Raw genomic sequence first — 22157 nt, 5'->3', positions numbered from 1 at the left:
CACAGTTTGTATTTTATGATACAAGGGCAGTGTACCTTTGTTTAATGTGACTGCCAAAAAAAAAAAAACACCATTAAATAAAGTATAAAAAGTTTATTTGTTCAACCAAAACAATACGTCCATGTTTTAACAAGGAAAACACTAAAACAAGCACCCTGCAAAGACATAAAAATTAGAAAAAAAAAACATTTTTATCATTATGAACTTGCCAACATATATGGTGCGAGGAGGGCTTTAAAATAAATGTTGAGGGGGTTTATTCCTCCACCAAAATACGGCAACACCATGGGTCACACATGATCTTCACTGGTAAGACGTTTCTCCACTCATCTGGACTGTTCAACTGCAAAGAGAAAAGGGAAAGTTCTTAAAATGTGTGATCACAGTACGTGTGATGTATCTTTACACTGGCTATCGAATGGGATTTCACAGATCAGTAATGTAATGATGCTTTGCTTTACGTGTCATTTCATGTGTTTTACAACCAGATATTTTAATCCAGTGGTGTGGTTTAGGTTTGACATGCACCCCAATATCCTGACATGTGATAATGTTGACAAGGGGTCTCATTTATAAACATTGCCTATGTGCAAAATGAAGCCTGAAAGAGGCGTACACCCCTTCCCACACAAAAGTTGTGATCTATAAACCTAGATTTATGGGAGAAACTTTGACCCATTCTTATGAACATTTGGAGATGGGAAATGGGCGATACAGATGGTGGGGTGGAAGCCTTATGGAAGTTATTGTCCAATAATTTTTGGTGTACGCCATTTTTGGCTTTTGTCTGTACGTATATTTTCAGTATGGATCCCATACATTGTTTTATAAATAAGACCACAGGTTTGCTGTACAAGCATGTCTTCAAAATGGAAGACTTGCAAACTGCTGCCAGTCCCCCACCCACCCATCCAGAGTTATCCAAACACATCTTAAATCATGGCTGCCTGAACACCACTTCATTTAGCTTCTATGTTTTCTCATCAGTAACAACAGGACAGCAGATATTCTTAATGCATCCACCATGTTAAAGATATACTATGCAGGATATTCCTAAAAGACGTATATGAGCGTGTACCCCCACAGCGCTGAGGTGAACTTGGTGCTTTATAAAAAGGTAGCGACCAGGTGCCATAAGCAGCAGGTATCCAAGAGACACAGTGACAGAAAAACGCAAATATAGCGAGGCGAAACACCAAACGAGTAAATCTGGAGTTGGCTTTTACTTTCACTGGCAAGCTTGTTTACAAACAGTAATTGACAATCCTGCATAGTATACCTGTACCAGTCAAGATATAATGCATAAATGTGTAAACACAAATGGGTTATGCAAAAAAAAAACCTCAAATATGAGAATACTAGTGCACATGTATACAAATTTGGCAACTGAAAGTGGCAAGCATCTGGCCAGGCATGAGCAACAACAGAACTTACTGTAGGAGGAGATATCAATCTCCTCTGGTAGCTCTGCTACGTTGACCTCAAAGCGGTCTTGAACTTCGTTCAGGGTCTTAGCGTCAGCCTCGTCGGACACAAAGGTGACAGCCAGGCCTTTGGTCCCAAACCTGCCAGCACGGGCCACCTGAAGTACAGAGAAAGACGTTGGGGCTCAAAAACAGGCTCCTCTCAAAAGCAAACAAGAAAGCCACAGGTATTTTATCATCAAGAAAGGGGATATATAATCATATTATTATTATTATTATTATTATTATTATTATTATATCATATTATTCCCGACTTTACTATTAATCTATTTACATTGTAATCACTATTCCCCAATTATAAAACACTGACTAAACAACCTCTAGGGAGGGTTTTGGTGCATTTGTCACAAGCTACAACCCCCCAGCTTATGATTTTTATTTGTAAAATTAACAGATTGCTGATATAAAAAACTATAAATTATATAATAGCTGGACTGACTCTGTGAAGGTATGTGTCAGAATCCTCTGGCATGTCATAGTTGAAGACGATGTTGACTCGCTCGATGTCCATGCCGCGGCCAAACAGATTGGTGGCAACCAGGATTCGCCGCTGGAAGTCTTTAAACTGCTGGTACCGGGATAACCTAAGGTGGAGGGATGAGCAACAACAGGGAGGGGAATAAGTAAGATGATATTTCAGAGTGAGACCAAGACCATAAACTGCAAACCTCTCAATCAATATCATTTCACATATAAATCTGGATCTAAATTCCTCAACAACAGAGATCTACTGTTTAATGTGATTTTGGGTGGGGAAAAATTACTGTTGACTTTAAGGTATAAGCAAAAATGCTAGAATCAAAGGGCACGTACCGCTCCTCCTGTGCCATGCCCCTGTGGATGGCGATGGCAGGGAAATTCTGCTCCACCAGCAGCTGGGACAGAGCCACACAGCGATGCACTGACTTTACAAAGATCACCACCTAAAAAGCAGCCAAAAGAAAAAGTTTGCATATTTTTGCTGGGAATGGCAAAGATATTGATGAGATACAGACAGGCTGAAATCAACATAAATACCTCCCTCTACGGGACAAAAATTATGCCTTTTCAAAGAGATTTCAAATGTGATAATTGATATCTGATTCAGTATCTCACAATGAAGCATATATTGGGTTGAGTACCTGGTTGAACTCAAGGACATCGAGCAGGTCAAAAAGCTTTCGGTTCTTCTCGCTGTCCTTCAACTTGCAGTAATACTGCTGTAAGCCATGAAGCGTCAGCTTGGTCTCATCGTCCACAAACACTTCCATGGGCTACGCAGCAAGAGAGAGGAGCCAGACATTATTCTCACAAACACAAACAATTTTCTGAAGTTGCACCAATTTCACAAATGATCTGTGCATGGTGGCTCACTGGATCTGTTCTCCTGGACTGCAGCAGAGCCAGGAGGACTGACTGTCCTGACCAAGCCAAATCTGCCGAGGAGGATCACTTTGCCCCTCTGATATGGCCACTTATGACACTGACAGCCACAAGTGGGCAAAGCTTAGAGGGACTTTGCAACAAACACAAAACAACCCAAACTATCTCACATGTTGACAACTAATAACAAGAATAACCCAGAGAATCTTAATAACTGCAATCATGCACAGGACACTGATAAAGTAAGCAACTGTTCCTTTTTCACTTTGCAGGGATTGAACCAGCAACCCTCTGGTCACAAGTACACGTTCTCTCACTTTTTGGCCACCACTTGCCATAATTTTTGTTTACAGTAATGCGAACGTGCATGAAAAAGGAGAATCCATTAAAAACTTAGAGCTACATCACTGGTCCCAGCACACATTGAAATGTCAACATGTGCAACATAGTTTGAATATATGAGATGAAATAAACAATATCCCTGTAGTAGAAAGACGAACAAGGCCCCTAACTATTTATTCCAATGGGGGGGGAAAATTATCAATTTTCATTAACAAAGATTAAAAGGATAAAAACGCGTATTGTAAACGACAATCTCAGATCTCAGCCTGCAGGTCCTTTCATCTCTGCTAAAATAAATAAACTGGAAAAAAAAAGGCTATATTACAGCTGAATGACGCACGGTTGGTTGGATTTATAACATTTGTAAATCTTGATAATAACTTACATCCTGCATGAACTTGCGGCAGACAGGGCGGATGTCTTTGCTTAGCGTTGCACTGAACATCATGACCTGCTTCTCATGGGGTGTCACCCTGAAGATTTCCTGGACGTCACTCCTCATGTCTGTCAGGGAAAAAAAAAAAACATTCCCAAAGTTACACTAATTGCATTTTGATTCAAGCATGCTCATTACCTCTGAAAATTAGGTTGTTTTTTTCTCACTTTTATTAAACAAAAATACAGATTACTTCACTCACTGTTCGTACCAAATAAGACTGTACTCTCCAAGCCTCCTAGGTGTATTTTAACTCTTGATGGTACCAATATTGAGTATGTTGATACGTACAAGTATCTTGGTATCTGGCTGGACATGAATTTTAACTTTAAGCAGCACATTGATTTGTTGTCAAAGAAACTTAAGTTTACTGTTGGTTTTCTTTATAGGTTAAAATCCTGTTTTTCTTTGCCTTCACGCAAGCGGCTGGTAGCGAGCTTATTTTTATCTCAGCTTGACTATGGTGACACAGTGTACAGATTTGCTTGCCCAACTGTCCTGGCAAAACTTGACCCGCTGTATCATGCTGCGTTGAGATTCATTTCAAATTCTGCTTTTAGGACTCACCATTGTGCATTGTACACTCTAGTGGGCTGGTCCTCACTCACTATGCGCAGGATTCAGCACTGGTATAATTTGATTTATAAGGCCTTGTTGGGCACTTTGCCTGCGTACATTAAAACGAAATTTGTCCTGGCTCAAGACTCCCACAACCTCAGATCCAGCACCTGGTTGCGTTGCATCGTACCCTCAGTACGGACTGAGGCTGGTCGTAGGAGTCTGTCCTATTTTGGCCCTTGGTCATGGAATGACCTCCAAACGCGACTCAAGTTGGCCTCTCTAGTCTCTCTGGAGAGCTTTAAGCACAATACTGCTGAGCTTTTGACCACTGTTTGCTCCTGCCATGGTGTTTAGTTTGCTTTGATCGTCTGCTGCTGTCTTTTATTGTTCTTTTCTTTCTATGTGATCATTCCTGCTTTTCCTGCATGTTGATGGTAGTCTTTTTCCTCTTTATCTCTTCTCCTGTGACTGTGTTCTGTATGTGTGTTTGTTTTCATTTATTGCTCTTCGACGTGTAACGCTTCCGCCTCTTGGCCAGGTCACCATTGTAAAAGAGATTTGATCTCAATTAGTTTTACCTGGTTAAATAAAGGTTAAATAAAAAAAAAAAAAAGATCACAATGTAATTATGACACCCACAACCCATTTGCACATAAATGGACACTGACAGCTTTGAACGTGGATTTGGTTTTAAAGCTCAGAATGAGGAGAATGTTATGGACAAAGATTGTAAAGATATGCGCAGTGGGAGAAGATGACATGACATTAACAAGAGACAAATTAATTTACAGAGCAATACTTGGATCAACTGGAAACTCCCAGCCTTACATATTGACCAATGTCCTTCACCAATGCCATTTGTTTCACAAAAGTCCACTATAAAACACTTGTGTTCCTCTTACTCACCCAGCTGCTCCAGCATCCTGTCACACTCATCAAGCACAAAGTGTTTGATGTTCTTCACACTGAGGGACTTGTTGCGGATGAGGGCCAGGGTACGACCTGGCGTTCCTACAACAATGTGAGGGCAGTTCTTCTTCAGGACTTCCTCGTCCTTTTTGATGGCCAGGCCACCGAAGAACACTGACACCTTGACAGTGGGCATGTACTTGGAGAAGCGCTCGTACTCTTTGCTGATCTGGAAGGCCAACTCTCGCGTGTGGCACATTACAAGGACAGACACCTGGCATACAAACAGTAACAATATTGGTTTTATTAACTGCATAGTCTCTCCAAAATGTCTGTACTCAGGGCCCTATAAATGTGAACAGCACATACTCCTGTCAAGGTTGTGCTCCCAACTTCGTGTACAGACATGGTATGTGCATTTGTTAAACCCATTCAATGCATATGCAATGTTGCATGTGTATGCATGAGGCCTCAGATTTGAAAACTATAATATTCATAAACTGTATTTATAAAGCACTTTACAGGTGCTTTAAATGATTAAACCAGGATTACAACATTACAGGACTTAGGCAAATTAAAAGAATAGTACAGAATGAACACCTACCAACATCTGATAGCTACAAAAAGTAATCAGAAGGAGGTACGATTTTCATAACAGAATCGTACAAATGTAATAAACACCACCTAGACAGAGACATAGTGACTATTTAGCATGAAAGACGAGCAAAAATCAATGAAGACCAGCTCACCTGACCATCCACAGGTTCTATCTGTTGCAGCGTGGCCAGTACAAACACTGCTGTCTTTCCCATACCAGACTTAGCCTGACACAGGATGTCCATGCCCAAGATAGCTTGTGGAATACACTCATGTTGGACTGAAAATACAAAATATGGCAATCAAAGGTGAGTGAAATCTTCAGAAACATCTACTGATTCATTGAAAATACAAGGATATCACACAAACAATAACGACAATGCATGAAAAGTGTGAGTTTATGTGTTGGTGTAGACCTTAATTTATAATATTTATAGAGACAGCTATGGATATATTATATAAACAGCTTCAAATGGAGCTTATGTCCATATCTTTTAACTCTAAACGACCCATAACTGCCTTTACCTTCTGAGGGATGCTCAAAACCACAGTCGACAATGGCACGAAGCAGCTCTGGTTTGAGGAGAAAGTCTCTGAAGCCTGAGCTGTGAATGGATACATAGGACCCCTTCACTTCCTTCTTGTTTGCTGGGGTCCCACTCTCGGGGGCTCCCTGGGGCTCCTCATCCTCCTCATAGTCCAAAAGTTCATTATCAACGTCGGTCTCAGCCATCTGTATGAACACAATGTATATCAGCATATTTGTCTCAAAACTTTGCTCAAACAACAGACTGTGTCAAAGTCTTCTTCAGGATGCAAGCTCACATTTGAGATGAAGGCCGAGTAGTCTCTTTGAATTCAAATGATAACTCTTTAAAAATCAACGTAATCAAACATTCTTCATAAATTCTCATATCTGGTGATGCATATCATCGTTATTTCATATGTCTAATAAAGTCTGTTTCAAAGGATAAGTTAATCTAGGAATTGGTTTTGTTTGTTACCAGCTTGGTGCCCAAATGATCCGAAACTCTATCAGCTGTCGCAAGTTAGCTTACGTTAGCAGAAGGATGATTTGGCTAAAGTTAGCAGGCCGCAGTCGCGGTTCGCAACAAAACAAATGAATGAATTCTTGGAAGGGGGACGTTAATATTAATCTCTGTTTGTGCAGTCTTAAGCTACAAACGTGATAAATGGTTCCCGTTGGTTTAGCCACAATTAGGCTGTCTGCAAATGATGGCCGACCGGTGTGCTTCGGCAGAGACAGCGCTCCTCGCCATTCTCTTTCATTCAAGCCGGCTAGTTAGCAAGCGAGCAGCTAACAATTCAAAGTGGCTCACGAAGTACTTTAACCAACCCTACTATTTACCTATACGGGATATCTTACGTCTCTAGCATAACGTTGTTACAGGATATGGTATTGTATAATGGATGAATTGTCAGAAAAACAAGAATTCGCACTACAACTAAACAGCTAAAGCTAATTGGCTAACTCAAAACAAAGCTAATGATCACGCAGCTAGCGTGTTGGCTACCGAAGCAACTCGCAAAGCCCCAACTCGAGCCACTTCTACAAAGTATTTAAAAGAAATTTCAATTTATAATTAAATGCATCTAAATTCTGGCGAATTTACTGTGAAAAACCACGAAGGCACGGCACAATACCTTTGTGTGATGTTTAATGTCCCGCCGATGTCAATGTGCGTGATTCTACGGAGATATCAAGGATTCACAGCACAGTGAGCACACATGTATGGTGCGTTCAGGTACACCTCGAAAAACCTCACGCTCTCGATGTAGTGTGAATCATGGTGTGGCTCAATGGCTATAAAAAGTACGTGTTATGATGGTTTTACCCGACAACAAAATGAATCCTGCGACAAAATTATTAGGGCGTTGTTTTATTTTACACACACAAAACCCTGAGGTGTAATTTTGTCCATTAGATTTACAAATATAAAAGTCTACATCCTTAAAAAATCATTTTGACACCAATTGATGGCATGGCTTTCGGATTCTCCGCCGCTTAAACCAATTCCTTGGTAACTTTAAAGTCATACATCTCCATGTTCCTGTTATATGACAGTCAAATAATCCGGTCTATATACTGTAAATCAATATTCCCTTATTTGTGACATCATCTGAACGCATCTGTGCGTCACAAGTGTCTGCATCATGCAGACCGTCGCCACTTTTCCAAGGCTGTGATTGGTCAGAATCACAGCGGTCAGGGAGAAGGGCCAAAATTGCACTATTTAATAAACTATTATTATGCCTTTTATTGCTTTAGATTTTTTTTTATGATGGACTACTGTTACAGTGTCTTTTTTATGATTTAGGACGGATAATATTCTCGACGGAAATTTTATCTTTTTATCTTATGATAGGATGTTTTAAGAGAGTGAAAGTCTTGTGCCATGATTATTAAGCTATTGCATTGTTAGTCTAGTTAGTATGTTCATGATATTTCCCATGCAGCACTGAGCATTTGCAACATTTGCGTGCTACAATAGCCCCAAGAGCATTGGGAGCTGCAGTATCCAATTTGTCCACTCGATGGCAATAAAGTAAAGACATTTGGCCAGGTAACAGCTATCATTAAATGCATGATCTATGAATGATCTTTGCTCATGTTTGTCACATGGGGCCTCGGTACAAAAGCTTAGAACATCCCTCAAGGCATGTCTATGTTAAAAAGCATCAATATAGGGATCTAATCAGAACTGAATTAAAGATGCCCTATCTTTGTTTCTGCTGTTGTGGAAGGATCAAATCTTTATTTATAATTTCAATTCAGCACAGTTCTTAAAAGGAAAACTGGGTGATTGAATGAGTATGACCTTCCACTAATGTCTCTTTTCCCACAGTTTTTTGCAATACCATATGATTATCATTACAAGCAAACCTTAAGTTACCAGTACCTTTAATGGAATGTGTACAAAATTAATGTTTCACTATCAGATAAATATTTTGGCCACCTTCCTTCTGCTAGCTCTGTGGCCAAGATGTTCCTCTCCTTTCACAGCCTCCTGTTGTTGTATCTCAGGTTGAGAGCTGTTTTTTTTTTCCACTGTATAGGTCATCTGCAGCATCTCATCCCCTGCAGTCCAACCATCCTACAGCTCATACTGCAATAGAGTTGGATGTCCTCTGTCTAGCAGCACTAGTATTGAAGTCACACATTGAGGTTTTTCTGTGTTGTCTCTTCTATGCAGGAAGTGGTCTACCTGGGCTAGAGATCCAGGCCCTAGATGTGATGACAGTGGCTGTGGTGTTGCTTTAACAATCTTATTTTGAAAATGACTACAGTTCATGTGTGATAGCCTTTGTCTTTGCCTCGTTTATGTCCCATCTGATCTTGTTCAATGTGAGTGAGTTTCTGTGGTTTGCACATTCAGCTCAGGAGCTGAAGGCTAACACTGGTCAATTGTTTGAGCATAAATCTACTCCTGAATACAGTGTTGTAGGCTCAGGGGGTTGTAAACCATGAACATAAAAGAGATAAAAGAGGGAGAAAAAAAAGAAAAGACAAAGTCACATGGTGTATGCTGCATTAAAACAGTGACAGTGGTGTAATGTAGCAATGTGCATTTACTCAATGCTGTACTAAGGTATAATTTTGAGGTAGCCTACTTGAACTTTATTAGCATATTTCCTTTTTAAGGCCTTTTCAGGATACTGCTACTTCATTACAGTTTACAGGGAAACATTTTTCTTTTACTCCACTAAATTATCTGACAGCTATAGGCTAGTTACTTAACAAACTCAGATTAACATACAGATGAAACAATCCGACAGTATATTATAGCTACAAAACCCCAAGTAAAATGTAAGACGTTGTTGAATAAGCAAAAATAATCAAATAATCTAATGTGTAATAGTCCACACTTTTGCTTTTAACATTCTAAGTGCATTTTACTGATAATATTTACATATAAGTAACATTTTAATGCAGGTATTTTTTTTACAGTGTGGTAGCCTTTAGCTATATTTTCTTAAGTAAAGTATTAGAGTACTCCCTTCATTCACCACTGTGCAATAGGCTACCTGCTGCCAATCTCACGACAAGCTCAGGTGTCACAGAACAGGTAGGTCTACTTCTAATTTTAGCAAAAAATCTAAATAAAGTTAATTTTTTTAAAGAAATAACAGTAAAAACATAGCCATACAGTTCACAGGCGCTTAGATATGATAAGACTAGAGTTTGTTGTTATGGCATAATCACTCACAAAGCCAGATATCAATTGAAATCATCACATACAACCTAATTTGTCACATAATTAATCGTTTAGTTGTCATACACAGTAAATCCGTTAAAGCTGACACCGCTGTATGACACCTGCTGATCCCGCCTCCCTGCAAAATAAAGCTCTATGCTGATTAGCCACCTTTGTTGTCCTTCTAAAGGGATCCCGCAGTCTGAGCAGACAATTGGTTCGTGACTTGTCAGTCATTTCTCATTCTGCCACCTGATTGGTGCGCCCCACCTCGTGCTCAACCGAAGGCACAGAACGCCAGCCACTCTGTGTGATTCGCTGGTAATGATTGATGCTGCCGTTTATGCCATATCTCCGATGAACCGCAGGCTACATCGCGCGGCTGTCATGGTTATTTTAGCGGATTTGTACAGAAATATTTTCATCCTCTAGTTCAGTTGACACACACACACGAGCCTCTCCGCGTGCAGAGGGCTCGCGACCAGCTGTGCGACGCGGCGCTGCCTCCCGGTCGAGCGGCGGCAGGACGATGGCACTGCGTTGGACGGTCTTTCTGTATTTGTCCTCGGTGGTCTATTAAGATTTTAATTAGCTGGTAACATAACATACGTTTGACGTTTACGACGGGCTGATGTGGGAGCGACCATAAACGCACCGCTCTGATTATGGAAAGGGAGTCCAGGTAGGCTTTTAATGTTTATTTATCTATTTGAGGTGCTTATTTCTTTAAAGGGAATATCAAATGTTACCGTGTGAAGCCTATGTACGGGCCCGAGAGCTTCATAGCTTGTGTCGATTCAACGTTAAAATATACACAGGCCCTCATAGCAAAACACTGTGAAGCCCCATCAACAGCAGCTCCATCCGTCTGCTCCATTTATCTCAGTGAAAAATTCCACTGTACGGCATGCCAACGGAGACACGGCCCATTCATTAGCCCATAAACCATATTTATTGCTAAGGCATAGCATGCTCTCTGCGCCCTCATTCTTAATATCGTTACACAATCGCATTGTTGTGGAAAGCCGGGACATTTGGTGCCGCACAGAGTGGATGATGTGTCATTTTGGCCACAGATGTTGATCCAGCCGAGCCATGAGCCGACTGCAGAGCATGTAGGCCTGTTGTTGAGGCATCCTCAAGAAACAGCAGGCCGGGATAATGAGCTGTCATGTCCAAACATCCCTGTCAGTGGGATTACAGGCTCTTAAAGTAAGGACAAAGGGTTGTAGGAGTCATTGTCACCTTTAACAAATGCCTTTTTGCTTCAGTAGCAACAGTGGATGGATGGCAGAGGGGTTACCATGTTGTATCCACCTGTGTGTTTCTATCCAGATGTGCTGAGCTGTCCTTGATACACACCACTGACACCGAGCCCCTACCTGCACGTTTATTGGTCATCTTAGCTTGAATTGTCATTGGGTCAGTGTTGTTTTGGCCCTTAATCAAGCTGTTTTTACTTTATCCATCTAATCAGTGAGTGATTAAAAAATCCATCTGGCTTGTAAGACGGAAAACCAGCACTTCTCTAGAACTCGCTGTGTTAAATGAATCTGTGCTGTAAATCTGGGCCAGGCACATATCATATTACCTCCCGAGTGGAATAAAAAGTATAGAGCTGACATAGTTTTTGTTGTATGATGTTGAAGGGTTAAAGATACCGCTGACTACACAAAATGGAAGAGCTCCCTCAGGCACTTATCTTTTTTCTTTAGGACTGGGGAAACTATTCAAGGAATTAATTATCTCACTCTGTTGATTGTGATTATGGCTTAAATGCCCCATGACTAAGGACATGTACCACTGAGTAATGGGTCGTTCATCATATCCTTGTGTGAGATACAGTGAGATTACTCTCAGGCTTATCTACGAAATCCACTCACCGTGCAAAAGGCATCTCACACATTTCACCGTCAAGGAAACAGGTATCTGATTCTCACATCCTGGTGACCTTGTTTCTATGCGCCACAGCCTCGAAACTTCTTCTATATCTGATCCTCCCATCACATACGCACACAAAAGATTGCATACAACGTCTGTGACATGCGAGCACACCCTGGCTTATCCCAGCCAACCTTTTCCTGTGCACTCACCGCTGCTGCTGCTGCTGCTGCTGCTGCCACGTTATTCATTTGCGTGAGAGAGTGGTAAGCTAATAGGCTCTGGACAGTGTCATCAGGATAAACAGTCTTTGAGTTGTTTGTACACTTGTGTGTGTGTGTGTGTGTGTGTGTGTGTGTGTTTATGTGCATGGATTTGAATCTGTGCATGCATGTGTTTGTAGCCTCCAGTGAGAACAGGAGGAGGGATATCATCTCACAGCCTTCTCCCTGTACTGTACAGTTGGTCTGCCTGCTGCTGTCCAGGTTTATTATCGTCTGCCGCTGTGTTTGGTTGTTGAACAGGGACAAACAGGAGCCACATGTGCAGGTCATTAACAAGGACTGATAGACTGACTGATAGACAAAGACAACAGACTGACTGATTTCTCTCTCCCCTTAAACAACCTTTGCCTTTTGATAAATTGTGCAGATAAGGGTGATGCTACATCTTTTTCCTGAGCTTCAATGAGATCTAACATCCACTCCACTAGTGGCTTAAAGGAATACTTCACCCACAAAATGACCATTTGTGTATGAAGTACTCACCCTTGAATTCTTTAAGAAAACTTCTTGAAAGCTTTGTTTTTCTCGCATGCGTCCACGCTGAACAAACAATCCAAAAACGAAGAAAAGCTTGATGAATTGAAGTCATAGGGGTCCACGTTTAACAGCACCAAAACTAAATCAAAACATCTGTTTACAAACTCTCACACAACTCGTGCAATATACTTCCCAAACACATGGATTTTTGCTGAAATGCACACACTTGCCCAGGCATGCTACTCATATGCAGAAGTGTTTTAAATAAGAAGGTATAGGCGATAATGCATGTGTTTGAGAAGTAGTGACGATACAGCTGGATAAATGAGACTTGGATTACACTAAAGCCTGACCAATTTATCTTCTATCACCTACAGATGGCTGAGAAGCCACAGTGAAAAGGCAATAAGGTGTGGAACTACTTCTCCAAAGACGGTAATGCAGTTGTATGTAATACCTGCAAAACAAAGATAAGCCAGGGATCTAGCAAATCCAGTCATGTTTATTTGTAGAAATGTTTGGCAGTGTTAAATAGTCTGTAACAGAGTTATTTGTTTAAGAAAGCAGCCTCCTGAGCACCTTTGCATGTTCATATCGGTGCAAAATTGGTGCACAGTCCAAATAGAAAAGGTCTGTTTTCATTCCACCTCAAAAATTCACTATATATGAATTTTTCCTCTCTGAATTTAATTTAGCTGCGGAATCAGTTTCAAAAATCCCATATTGGTCAGGCACTAGATTATACTGCACAAGCTTTTTGAGTTTGTAAACAGATGTAGTCATATAGTTTTGCTGTTGTTATAAAAATGGCCCCCTTTTACTTTACACAAAGCATGTTTTTTGGATTCTTCGTTTACTGTGAAGGCATGTGAAAACAAAGATATCTTCAAAAATTCAAGTAACACAAGGTGAGTCATTGATATACAACTGATCGTTTTGTGATCGTTTTGAGAAAGCAAGCAGATATTCACATCTGAGAAGCTGGAACCAGATCAATTTTGCATTTTGATCACTAAAATTTTCTTTTCACTAATGCTCTGTACTAGGCGTCAGGCACCATCAACTAGGGCTGCCACTAATGATTATTTTCATTGTCGACTAATCTGTCGAGTATTTCTTCGATTAGTCAACTAATCATTTTATGGAAAAATGTGTTTAAATGTTGAAAAATGTCGGTCTGTCTCGCCCAAACCCCAAAATTACGTCATCTTATGTCTTGTTTCATACTCACGCCAAAGGGTTTTAGTTCACTGTCACGGGAGAGTTTCATACTCACGCCAAAGGGTTTTAGTTCACTGTCACGGGAGAGTGTGTAAAGCTGCCAATATCTAAACGTAAGAAGCTGCAGTAAGAGTATTTTGGGGTACTTTTATAGTACTTTTCTATGAAAAATGACTCAAACCGATTAGTCGACTACTAAAATAGTCACCGATTATTTTAATAGTCGATTAGTCATCGATTAGTCGACTAATCGTGGCAGCCCTACCATCAACACAAAGGTGGTCGAAGTTTTACTGTTAAATGGTTTATTTTTAAACAAACATTGTTCCTCTAAAGCCTTCAGGATCATCTGTTCTGGCTCGTGTTTGTCTTACTGGCTGGCGTGTTGGTTTACTGTTCTGGTGCTGGCCTGGTCTGTGTGTACTGCACTTTATTTCCTCTGCTGACACATGGAAACAGGGAGCAGCGTGATGACCTGGCTGCCACGGTTCAAGCTCAGTGCGACTGCAGCTCCTCCACAGCTCTCCTCTCTCTACGCTATTGTTCATGTAGGCTGCAGGTTTGTAACTGGATCTGTGCAGCCCTGCAGATTTTACACTGACTGAGTTGTTACTTCAGTTTCAGACTGCTGCATGTTTGATTTATACCAACATGCAAATTGTGTTCAGATAATGACACATAAGTATGCACAGGACTGTTATAGATGTCATAGAGGAAATCTGTTGAAGTCATTTGAGCTCTGTTCTGAATATTGACTTCTGTTTATTCAAAAGTAGTTTGATTTGCCACCTTTCCCAACATTCTTTCCATAGGCAGGAGTGGATGAAGTACTCAGATCCCCAACTTAAGTAAAACAGTTCAAACATAAATACATTTGAGCTTATGTTTTATTTGCTATTATTCAGCTTTATTTATGTATCAGCTTTGGACAGATTTCCAGTAACTTCAAATCTGACATGCAAATCACAGCCATTTATTTTATATTGGGTGTGTTTGAGACGATGACTGTAAAGCGGAGCTCAGTTGTCTTGATCAAAATGGTTTTGCCTTACCTATTGTTTCAAATATTTGGTAACACTTTACTTGAAGGTATCTACATAAGAGTGACATGACACTGTCATAACTATGACACGGTCATGAACCTGTCATGAACATTATGTACATGTCATAAACATTTATGACAGCTGTCATTAAGTGTCATTCGGTTTTTGTAATGACAAGTTGACTTTGTTTGGGTTGTCTTGATTATGACAACTTGACATTAAAGCCTCAGTGTGTAAAAATGGTGAGTAACAGTGACATCAGCGGTCAAATTCTAGATTGCAGCGCTCACTCGCGCTCACTCACTCACCCCTCCCGTTGGGTAAGTGACGGTGGCCTCGTAGGACAAAAAGACTTGCGCAGACAGCAAAGTTTTTTGAGTTTTTCAGGAGTATCCAGCGACAAGGTGAATATTTATTTAGGAATCTAAACCATGTTACGATATGTTATAGCTTACCAGTGAGATATAGGTTATCTGTGAGATATATGTTAGGAGTGTTTTATTTCTAATTGTTTTGGTAACACGAGCAAACATTAGCACAGTAATGCTAAAATAACACGTTTTATGTGATAGTCACGGCACAGTGCGGCAAATATAGGTTGGTACGATTATAATATATGCGTTTCCAGAGTACACAGGGAGAGGAGGAAGAGGGAGAGGGAGAGGAGGAAGACCAGGGAGAGGAAGGGGCGAGGTGGTAGAAGCGGTGCAGGAACGGCCAGGCGAAGAGGTGTGTCTCGGGTACCCAGACGGAAGAGGAAGAGAGGGCGGCAGCTTTCGCAGCAGCGCGAGAGGAATCAACAGATTAGGCTGTAGGCTAGGCTAACCATTTAGCTGTAGCTCTGGGATAACGTTAGCCAAGGCTAGGATAACTTTAGCACGTAAACATAGCCGTCACTCTAACTTAGACGAGAGGGAAAAGTAGTTGCAAACATGAAGCCAAAATGATTTTAAAATATCAGATTGAATTACCTGTCTAGCAGAAAGCAGGCAACCTCCGCATCCCTTGTGAAATCCTTCTCCTTCAGGAGTTCTCTCCACCTGGAATAAGCAACGCCGATATTCACTCGTGTTTTGTCCCGTCCTCGCTTATCTGATCTTTTTCTTTTATTTGGTGGCGTGGTTTCCCTCTTACGGGGCAAAGCATATGTGTGGTCCTCCATTTAAAGTGCGACAGAATCATAAAAGTACAAAGCAGGTTCACGCAGAAGCGCCCCAGATTGATCTTCACCTTAACCGTCTCCAGTGACGGCAAGTTCTAGGTAAACGCGAAAGGCGAAACACGTATATCCCTTTCGGCCACTGTATTCAAATATGGCGACGCAAGAGGGCAGCCTCCAGCAAACCGCGCCCTGCCTGTGTACTGTATATGTAGAGAAATCATTCTAAGCCTATGAGAAAGCTTCCATTTGTATATGAATTGCATTACACTTTAGTAAATATATATTTATGAAAGCAATAGTTGATATTTGCTAATAAACAAACTGAAAAAATACACATTGTAACTTTAATTAAAGAGACATTACCAGAAGCTGTCTTTGTTGCGACAAGTTGACATTAAATTTGTTTGGGATGTCCTTATTCAAAATGCCATTGACATGACATTAACCAGGATGACATTACTAGAAGATGTCTTTGTCATAACAACTTGACATAAACAAGAAATGCACCTCTTTTTGTGTTTATGACAAGTTGACATAATGATTATTATTGTTATGACAAAGACAACTTCTGGTAATGTCATCCTGGTTAATGTCAAGTTGTCATAATATGGACATCCCAAACAAATTTAATGTCAAGTTGTCATGACAAAGACATCTTCTGGTAATGCCACTTTAATTAATGACACGTTGTCATAATCAAGACAACCCAAACAATGTCAACTTTAGGGTTGGGTCGGTATGAGAAAAAAAAAACGGTCCGGTTTTTGTAAAAAAAAAAACGCATCAAGTCGGTAATACCGGATTTTCGCCACTTGGGGGGGGCAACTGACTCATTTAAAATAAAAAATGACCTTAGGACAACAGAGTGACAGTAACAAGTTGTTTCTTTTATTCCTTACAAATACATTTTGCAGCTTACTCAATCAGTGCAGACAAGGGTTGCCTCCTTCGTCTGGCTCAAAGCCAAAGTGTTGCCATAGTGGCGCATTCTTTGATTTCGTCGAGACTAAATTGTCCGCCATTATCGACTCCCCGTCACTATTAAACAAACTCCAGGCTACAGTAGAGGCGCATGCGCACTCGCACCTCCTAGCTCAGTCCCCGCCCCACCCCCCTCTCTCTCCTGCGTGCTGTGCGCTTGGTGAAGAGGCAGACACTGGTGCTCACAGACTCGGGCGTACTATAAGCGAAGCGGACTACGTGAAAAATGTCCGTGAAAAATCCCCGCGATGTGAAAAATACATGCCGAACAGTCTTTTGTGTGACACTGGTGCGCGGAGCGGAGCGGTCGTGCTTTGCGCGCACAGGGCTTGCGGACGTCCACTTTTACCGGGCGGACCTCCGCAGCGTCCGCTCCACGTACGTTCTGCCCGAGTATGCGGTCCGGTCGGTCTCAAAAAATAAAACCCGGTCCAAGACGGAGTACCGGACCGAATTGGTATTACCGAGAACCGACCCAACCCTAGTCAACTTGTTGTTACAAAAACCGAATGACACTTAATGACAGCAGTCATAAACGTTTATGACATGTACATAATGTTCATGACAGGTTCATGACCGTGTCATGTCATAGTTATGACAGTGTCATGTCACTCTTATGTAGATACCTTCAAGTGAAGTGTTACCAAATATTTTAGTAGAGGGAGTTAAAACACCCTTTATCTTCAAATTCCGATGGCCAAAAAGGCATCACTCGTTCACAGACATATTGATGCTGCACCTTCACAGCTCATCTCTGCACGCTGTAATCTGTTTACATTTTCCCGTTGCTTAGCTCTATGTAACATGTTTCGTTGCTCTGATTGGTTGTAGATCTATCCATTGGCATCCAGAGGCATTTTAGTTTCAGGCTGTTGATAATGCCCCTTGGATATCAAAAATAAACCGAGAGGTTCAAGACTAATTCCCATTTGCGAGCTGGTCTGGTGATTCAAAGGGTCACAAGATGAATCTGAGGGGTCATGAGATGATAAATGAACAAGGAAAGAAGAAAAAGAACACAAAATTCAGATTCAGATTTTGGAGTTTCCTCTAATCTTTGCTTCATTGTGAAATACTGGGTAATTTTTCCTCTTTAGGCATCACACCGTTATTTATAGGAAACTATTTGAGAAGAATGTCCCTTCGGTGGAACTGCTAACAACTCACAGACATCTAAACGTGACAAGTGCCCCAACTAGGCACTGATTTTTATAGGGGTTGGAAACCACTGGACTTTCAAATGTTTTTTATGTAAAATCTTAATCTGAAAAATGATTACAGCTGTCAGATAAATGTAAATAAGTACAATATTTCCCTCTGAAATGTAGTGGAGTGCAAGTATGAAGTGGCATCAAATGGATATACTTCAGAACTACAAGTAGCTCAGAGCTGCACTTAAGTATAGCACTTGAGTAAATGTATTTTGTTTCACCACTGTCACTAGCTAAGATAAGTGGCTATTACCAAACAATATTTCATACGCATATGTCATTACTAACATTCTGCTGGCTTTAATTACCATATCTGTGATGTATGAGGTATTCAGGTACAAACATGCGGCGTATCTGCACAAAAGGTCGGAGCATTTCATCAGCTAGTCGAGGTATTCTTTTAAATGAGCATGAGGGAATGATTTACCGCGGGGTGAATCTGTGGGAGTATGATTAACAACACAGATGTGTTACCGAGGCATTTTGAAACCTGTGTTGTCACACTGGGCTGTGGATGATGCTTCTTTGCACAATCGACCTGTAGCGTGATGTGTCCTGTCAGCTTATGGGCCGTCACTGAGCCTGTGCTTTGGCGTGAACAATTTAGAAGTTAACAGGTTATTGAGGTTCTGAAATTTGATTAGTTTCCTCATTTCCCCAGGAGGCTTGAGGTCGTTATGAAATACAAGAAAACACTCAAATGAATCTAATTTTTGAGACGTTGTTTGTGGATTCGTAGTGACTGTTTCCCTCTCTCTCGCAGCCATTTCTAATGCAAACAGCAGATGTTTGTAATCAGAACGGGTGATTAAACAGCAGCTCGGCTACTGATCAGTGTTCGTGACGGCACTGCTGGGAAAGTATGAAATTAAAAAAGATAATATAATGAATGCAGCAGGAAAACTAATGTCAGTCATTGCTTAAGCATCACATTAAGCAGTGACTATGTGCCTGTGGTGGCACACAGTTTGTAGCAGTTATCCTCTATGACACACTCATGTAATCCAGTTTTGAGATTAGCATGTGATTAGTGGATGTTGCAGTCTGTTTCATCCTGCATTTTTTAGTGATAAAATATTAAATAATCTGAGCAGTATTAGGACTAATGCACTGACCATCCAGTGGCGGAAAAGAGCAATATAGTCGCCTGCACTTGAAAGTAATTGATGGGTTGTGGGGATGGCTATTTCTAGACAATTTCCTCTCACAGTGGCACTCAGGGGAACCGAATCATCTGGAGAGGGATACTAACTAAATTTGGAGCAGGAAAGCATTAGTCACATAAAACGAACGTGGTCGGTAGATTTAGGGAACCAAGTCTGGAAAACATTGGTCGTCACTGTTGCTTAGATTGTCCTGAATGTGTCTCCTCCTCATTCAGTCTTTATGTCACACTGAATTCTTATTGGACAAATCCCAGAAAACATTTCCTGCACGGCACACATGTAAAAGTGTTACCAATTACATCTATAATCTATACAGCACAGTTTGTACAAGAGGGCTGTTTTGGAGAACAGGCCGTTGTTACTGTGATGATGATGCTGGAGGGCTGATGGGTTAGTAGGTAGACATTTCCAGTACACAAAGACATAAACATAAACCATGTTCCATCAGCGCACAGTCTGATACACTGTAGAGTATGTCAGGCAGCAGTGGTGGACAAAGTACTCAGATCAATTACTTGAGTAAAAGTGCCATAACCACAGTAGGGCTGCATGATATGAGGAAAAATATGTGATATGCAATAACATTGTTGGATATCGCCAAAACAATATTAGGCCTACTTGCAATGTTGCGATGAATAAACAGTAGGGATGAGTGATATGGCCCTAAAATAATATTTTATATATAATATAATATATTTTAGGGTATTTTTGCGATAATGATATTCTTGACAATATGACAAATTAATGATAAAAAATATTTTATTATTAATTATAAAAAAAACAGAATTGCAACAAAATAAGTGATATAGTTTGACGTGTCAGTCTAACAGTTTGCCTTCACATATTCAGTAAAAATTAAACAGTAACTCAGAGTGAGATTGAGATTCTGTATATAATATTAATAGTTCAACACAATAAAATCTACCACAAATTACACATTTAAACAGCTCCCAAATACAAAAAAATGTACCCTGGGATCTTTAAATATGAATCAACAGACGATTTATTTCTTTTTTAGCAAAATCTTAAATGATTGAGTTGTTTTTTTATGCTCTGACCTATGACCTTTATACTCTGACCTATGACCTTTATACTCTGACCTATGACCTTTATGCTCTGCCATTCCTCCTCTAAGCATCACGCTGTAACCTGTGACAGGCTGTTATGCTACCATAACTATTGCACATTAACATATATGTACTTTTTTGTTAAGCCGCGAGCGTCACATAGGTTTATATCACCAAAGGTATAATTACTTGATAACAATGACTCCCCATGTGCGCATGGCGAGAGAGGAACTTCTACTTCTTTTTGGAACCACCGCAGAGTCGGTTATAATTTTGCCTTCAGCCATGCTTGTTGCCGTGGGAAACAGTATGACATCAATATGTCAGCAAACTGAAATATTGCAAGTATCACTATATGAATTTCATTTTTCATATGATATTAAAAAATCTACAGTATTATCATCAACAAGAGGATATGGCAGACCCCTAATAAACCGATATTGAAATATACTCAGTTCTGCCTTCTGTTACTTTCAATGTACTGCTGGCTAGGCTTAGTGGCACTTCAATGTGGTTGTGGGTCAAGCTTAACTGTACTGCACTCATACAGTGTGTTGGGTCTGTTTCATCTCATCAAAGCATCACATGTTTTGTATGTAAAATCTTCATCTGAAAACCAACCCAGAACTATTGCTGTTAAATAAATTTTGTAAAGTACAATATTTCCATCTGAAATATTGTGAAGTAGAAGTATAAAGAAAGATGTTCTTACTTTTCACCCTGTCAGGCAGATGCTGTACAGTTCAATTTAAAAGCCTGCTTTCATCATACACATATTGATTTTTTTATCTGCTTCACACACCATTGCCCTTGCGCACTATATGTAGAGTGTGTTTAACTTGTCAATACGTTCGCGCCAGTGTGTCAAAGACCTAATTCCATCCATTGGTTTCAGCTAATACATTCATTCTGACTCCAGATATGGCTTCCCCAAACACTGAGGGAGAGAGAGCTTTCAGCAGGAATATCAGAAAAAAACACACCCCTCCTTCACAATGAGACACTTTGAGCAGCAGCAAGCCCAACAGCAGTCACAAGGACCGTGGATCCAGTAGATGAATAGCATGGAAATGAACAGTCCACGTGTCAGTAACCAAACATGAGATCATGAGCTGGAACAACAGCGAGGTTAGCAGCTACGGATTAACAAAGGGGTCGCCCTTAATGTCAGGGCTGGAAGGCCCTGAGGGCAAAATACACGCGCACATAGACATGGGGGAGGAGAAGAGGGAGGGGGTGATACATCAGCAAGGTCGGGATCCCGGTGAAAACTAGCTGATTTTTGTGTTTTTCTTTCATAAAATGCTGGTCAGGTTTTCTCCAAGAGGGTTTTTCGGGCCTCTTGGGAAATAAATTACGCCTCAGAATGTCTGTGATAGCATGTAATGTGACTGTACGTCACTGCTTATTTCGCAGATAGGAAAAATGTAGATGGAGCTGTTGTTTGTTGGTGTAGTGAAGTGAGCAAAGGGGTACTTGCTTTTTTTTTTTTACACACTCGTTATTTTATTTGCCCCAGGCTGGCTCAACGTCACCCAAGCCCAGATGGAGACCGTGAAAAGCGTTTTTACACCAGTGAAAAGTATTTTGTAAATCAGACCCATCCTGCTCGAGGGTTTGCATGCAAAACATGTATACAACATTTAAAACATGGAGGGGCAAAGGGGACGTGGGTTCATGATGGATTACTAGAGTGTGTGTGTGTGTGTGTGTGTGTGTGCGCGGCGGGGGGGGGGGGGGGGGGTCGGGGAGGAAA

General features: G+C 40.8%; 3 protein-coding genes across 4 annotated transcripts in view; 1 reads left to right on the top strand and 2 right to left on the bottom strand.

Annotated features, from left to right (window-relative positions):
- Nucleotides 1–22157, bottom strand: part of LOC126389773 (myosin-10) — a 667776-nt gene that overhangs the window by 190032 nt on the left and 455587 nt on the right. The window lies entirely within an intron of this gene.
- LOC126389784 (ATP-dependent RNA helicase DDX39A) lies at nt 79–7484 on the bottom strand. Its single transcript, XM_050043660.1, has 10 exons — nt 7357–7484; nt 6217–6424; nt 5844–5971; nt 5092–5368; nt 3574–3692; nt 2606–2737; nt 2298–2407; nt 1924–2068; nt 1435–1582; nt 79–343 (listed from the first exon to the last, which is right to left on the bottom strand). The coding sequence occupies exons 2-10, from the start codon at nt 6422–6424 to the stop codon at nt 327–329; spliced, it is 1284 nt and encodes a 427-aa protein (XP_049899617.1). The 5' UTR covers nt 7357–7484; the 3' UTR covers nt 79–326.
- evi5l (ecotropic viral integration site 5 like) overlaps nt 10218–22157 on the top strand; it is a 60987-nt gene continuing 49047 nt past the window's right edge. For both annotated transcript variants that reach the window (XM_050043652.1, XM_050043651.1), the window contains exon 1: nt 10218–10590. The gene's annotated coding sequence lies outside the window, so the exon portion shown is untranslated. The remainder of the gene's footprint in view (nt 10591–22157) is intronic.

The sequence above is a fragment of the Epinephelus moara genome, chromosome 5 (assembly GCF_006386435.1).
Source record: "Epinephelus moara isolate mb chromosome 5, YSFRI_EMoa_1.0, whole genome shotgun sequence".
NCBI classification, from domain to species: domain Eukaryota; kingdom Metazoa; phylum Chordata; class Actinopteri; order Perciformes; family Serranidae; genus Epinephelus; species Epinephelus moara.
This window is presented reverse-complemented; position numbering and strand designations above follow the sequence as displayed.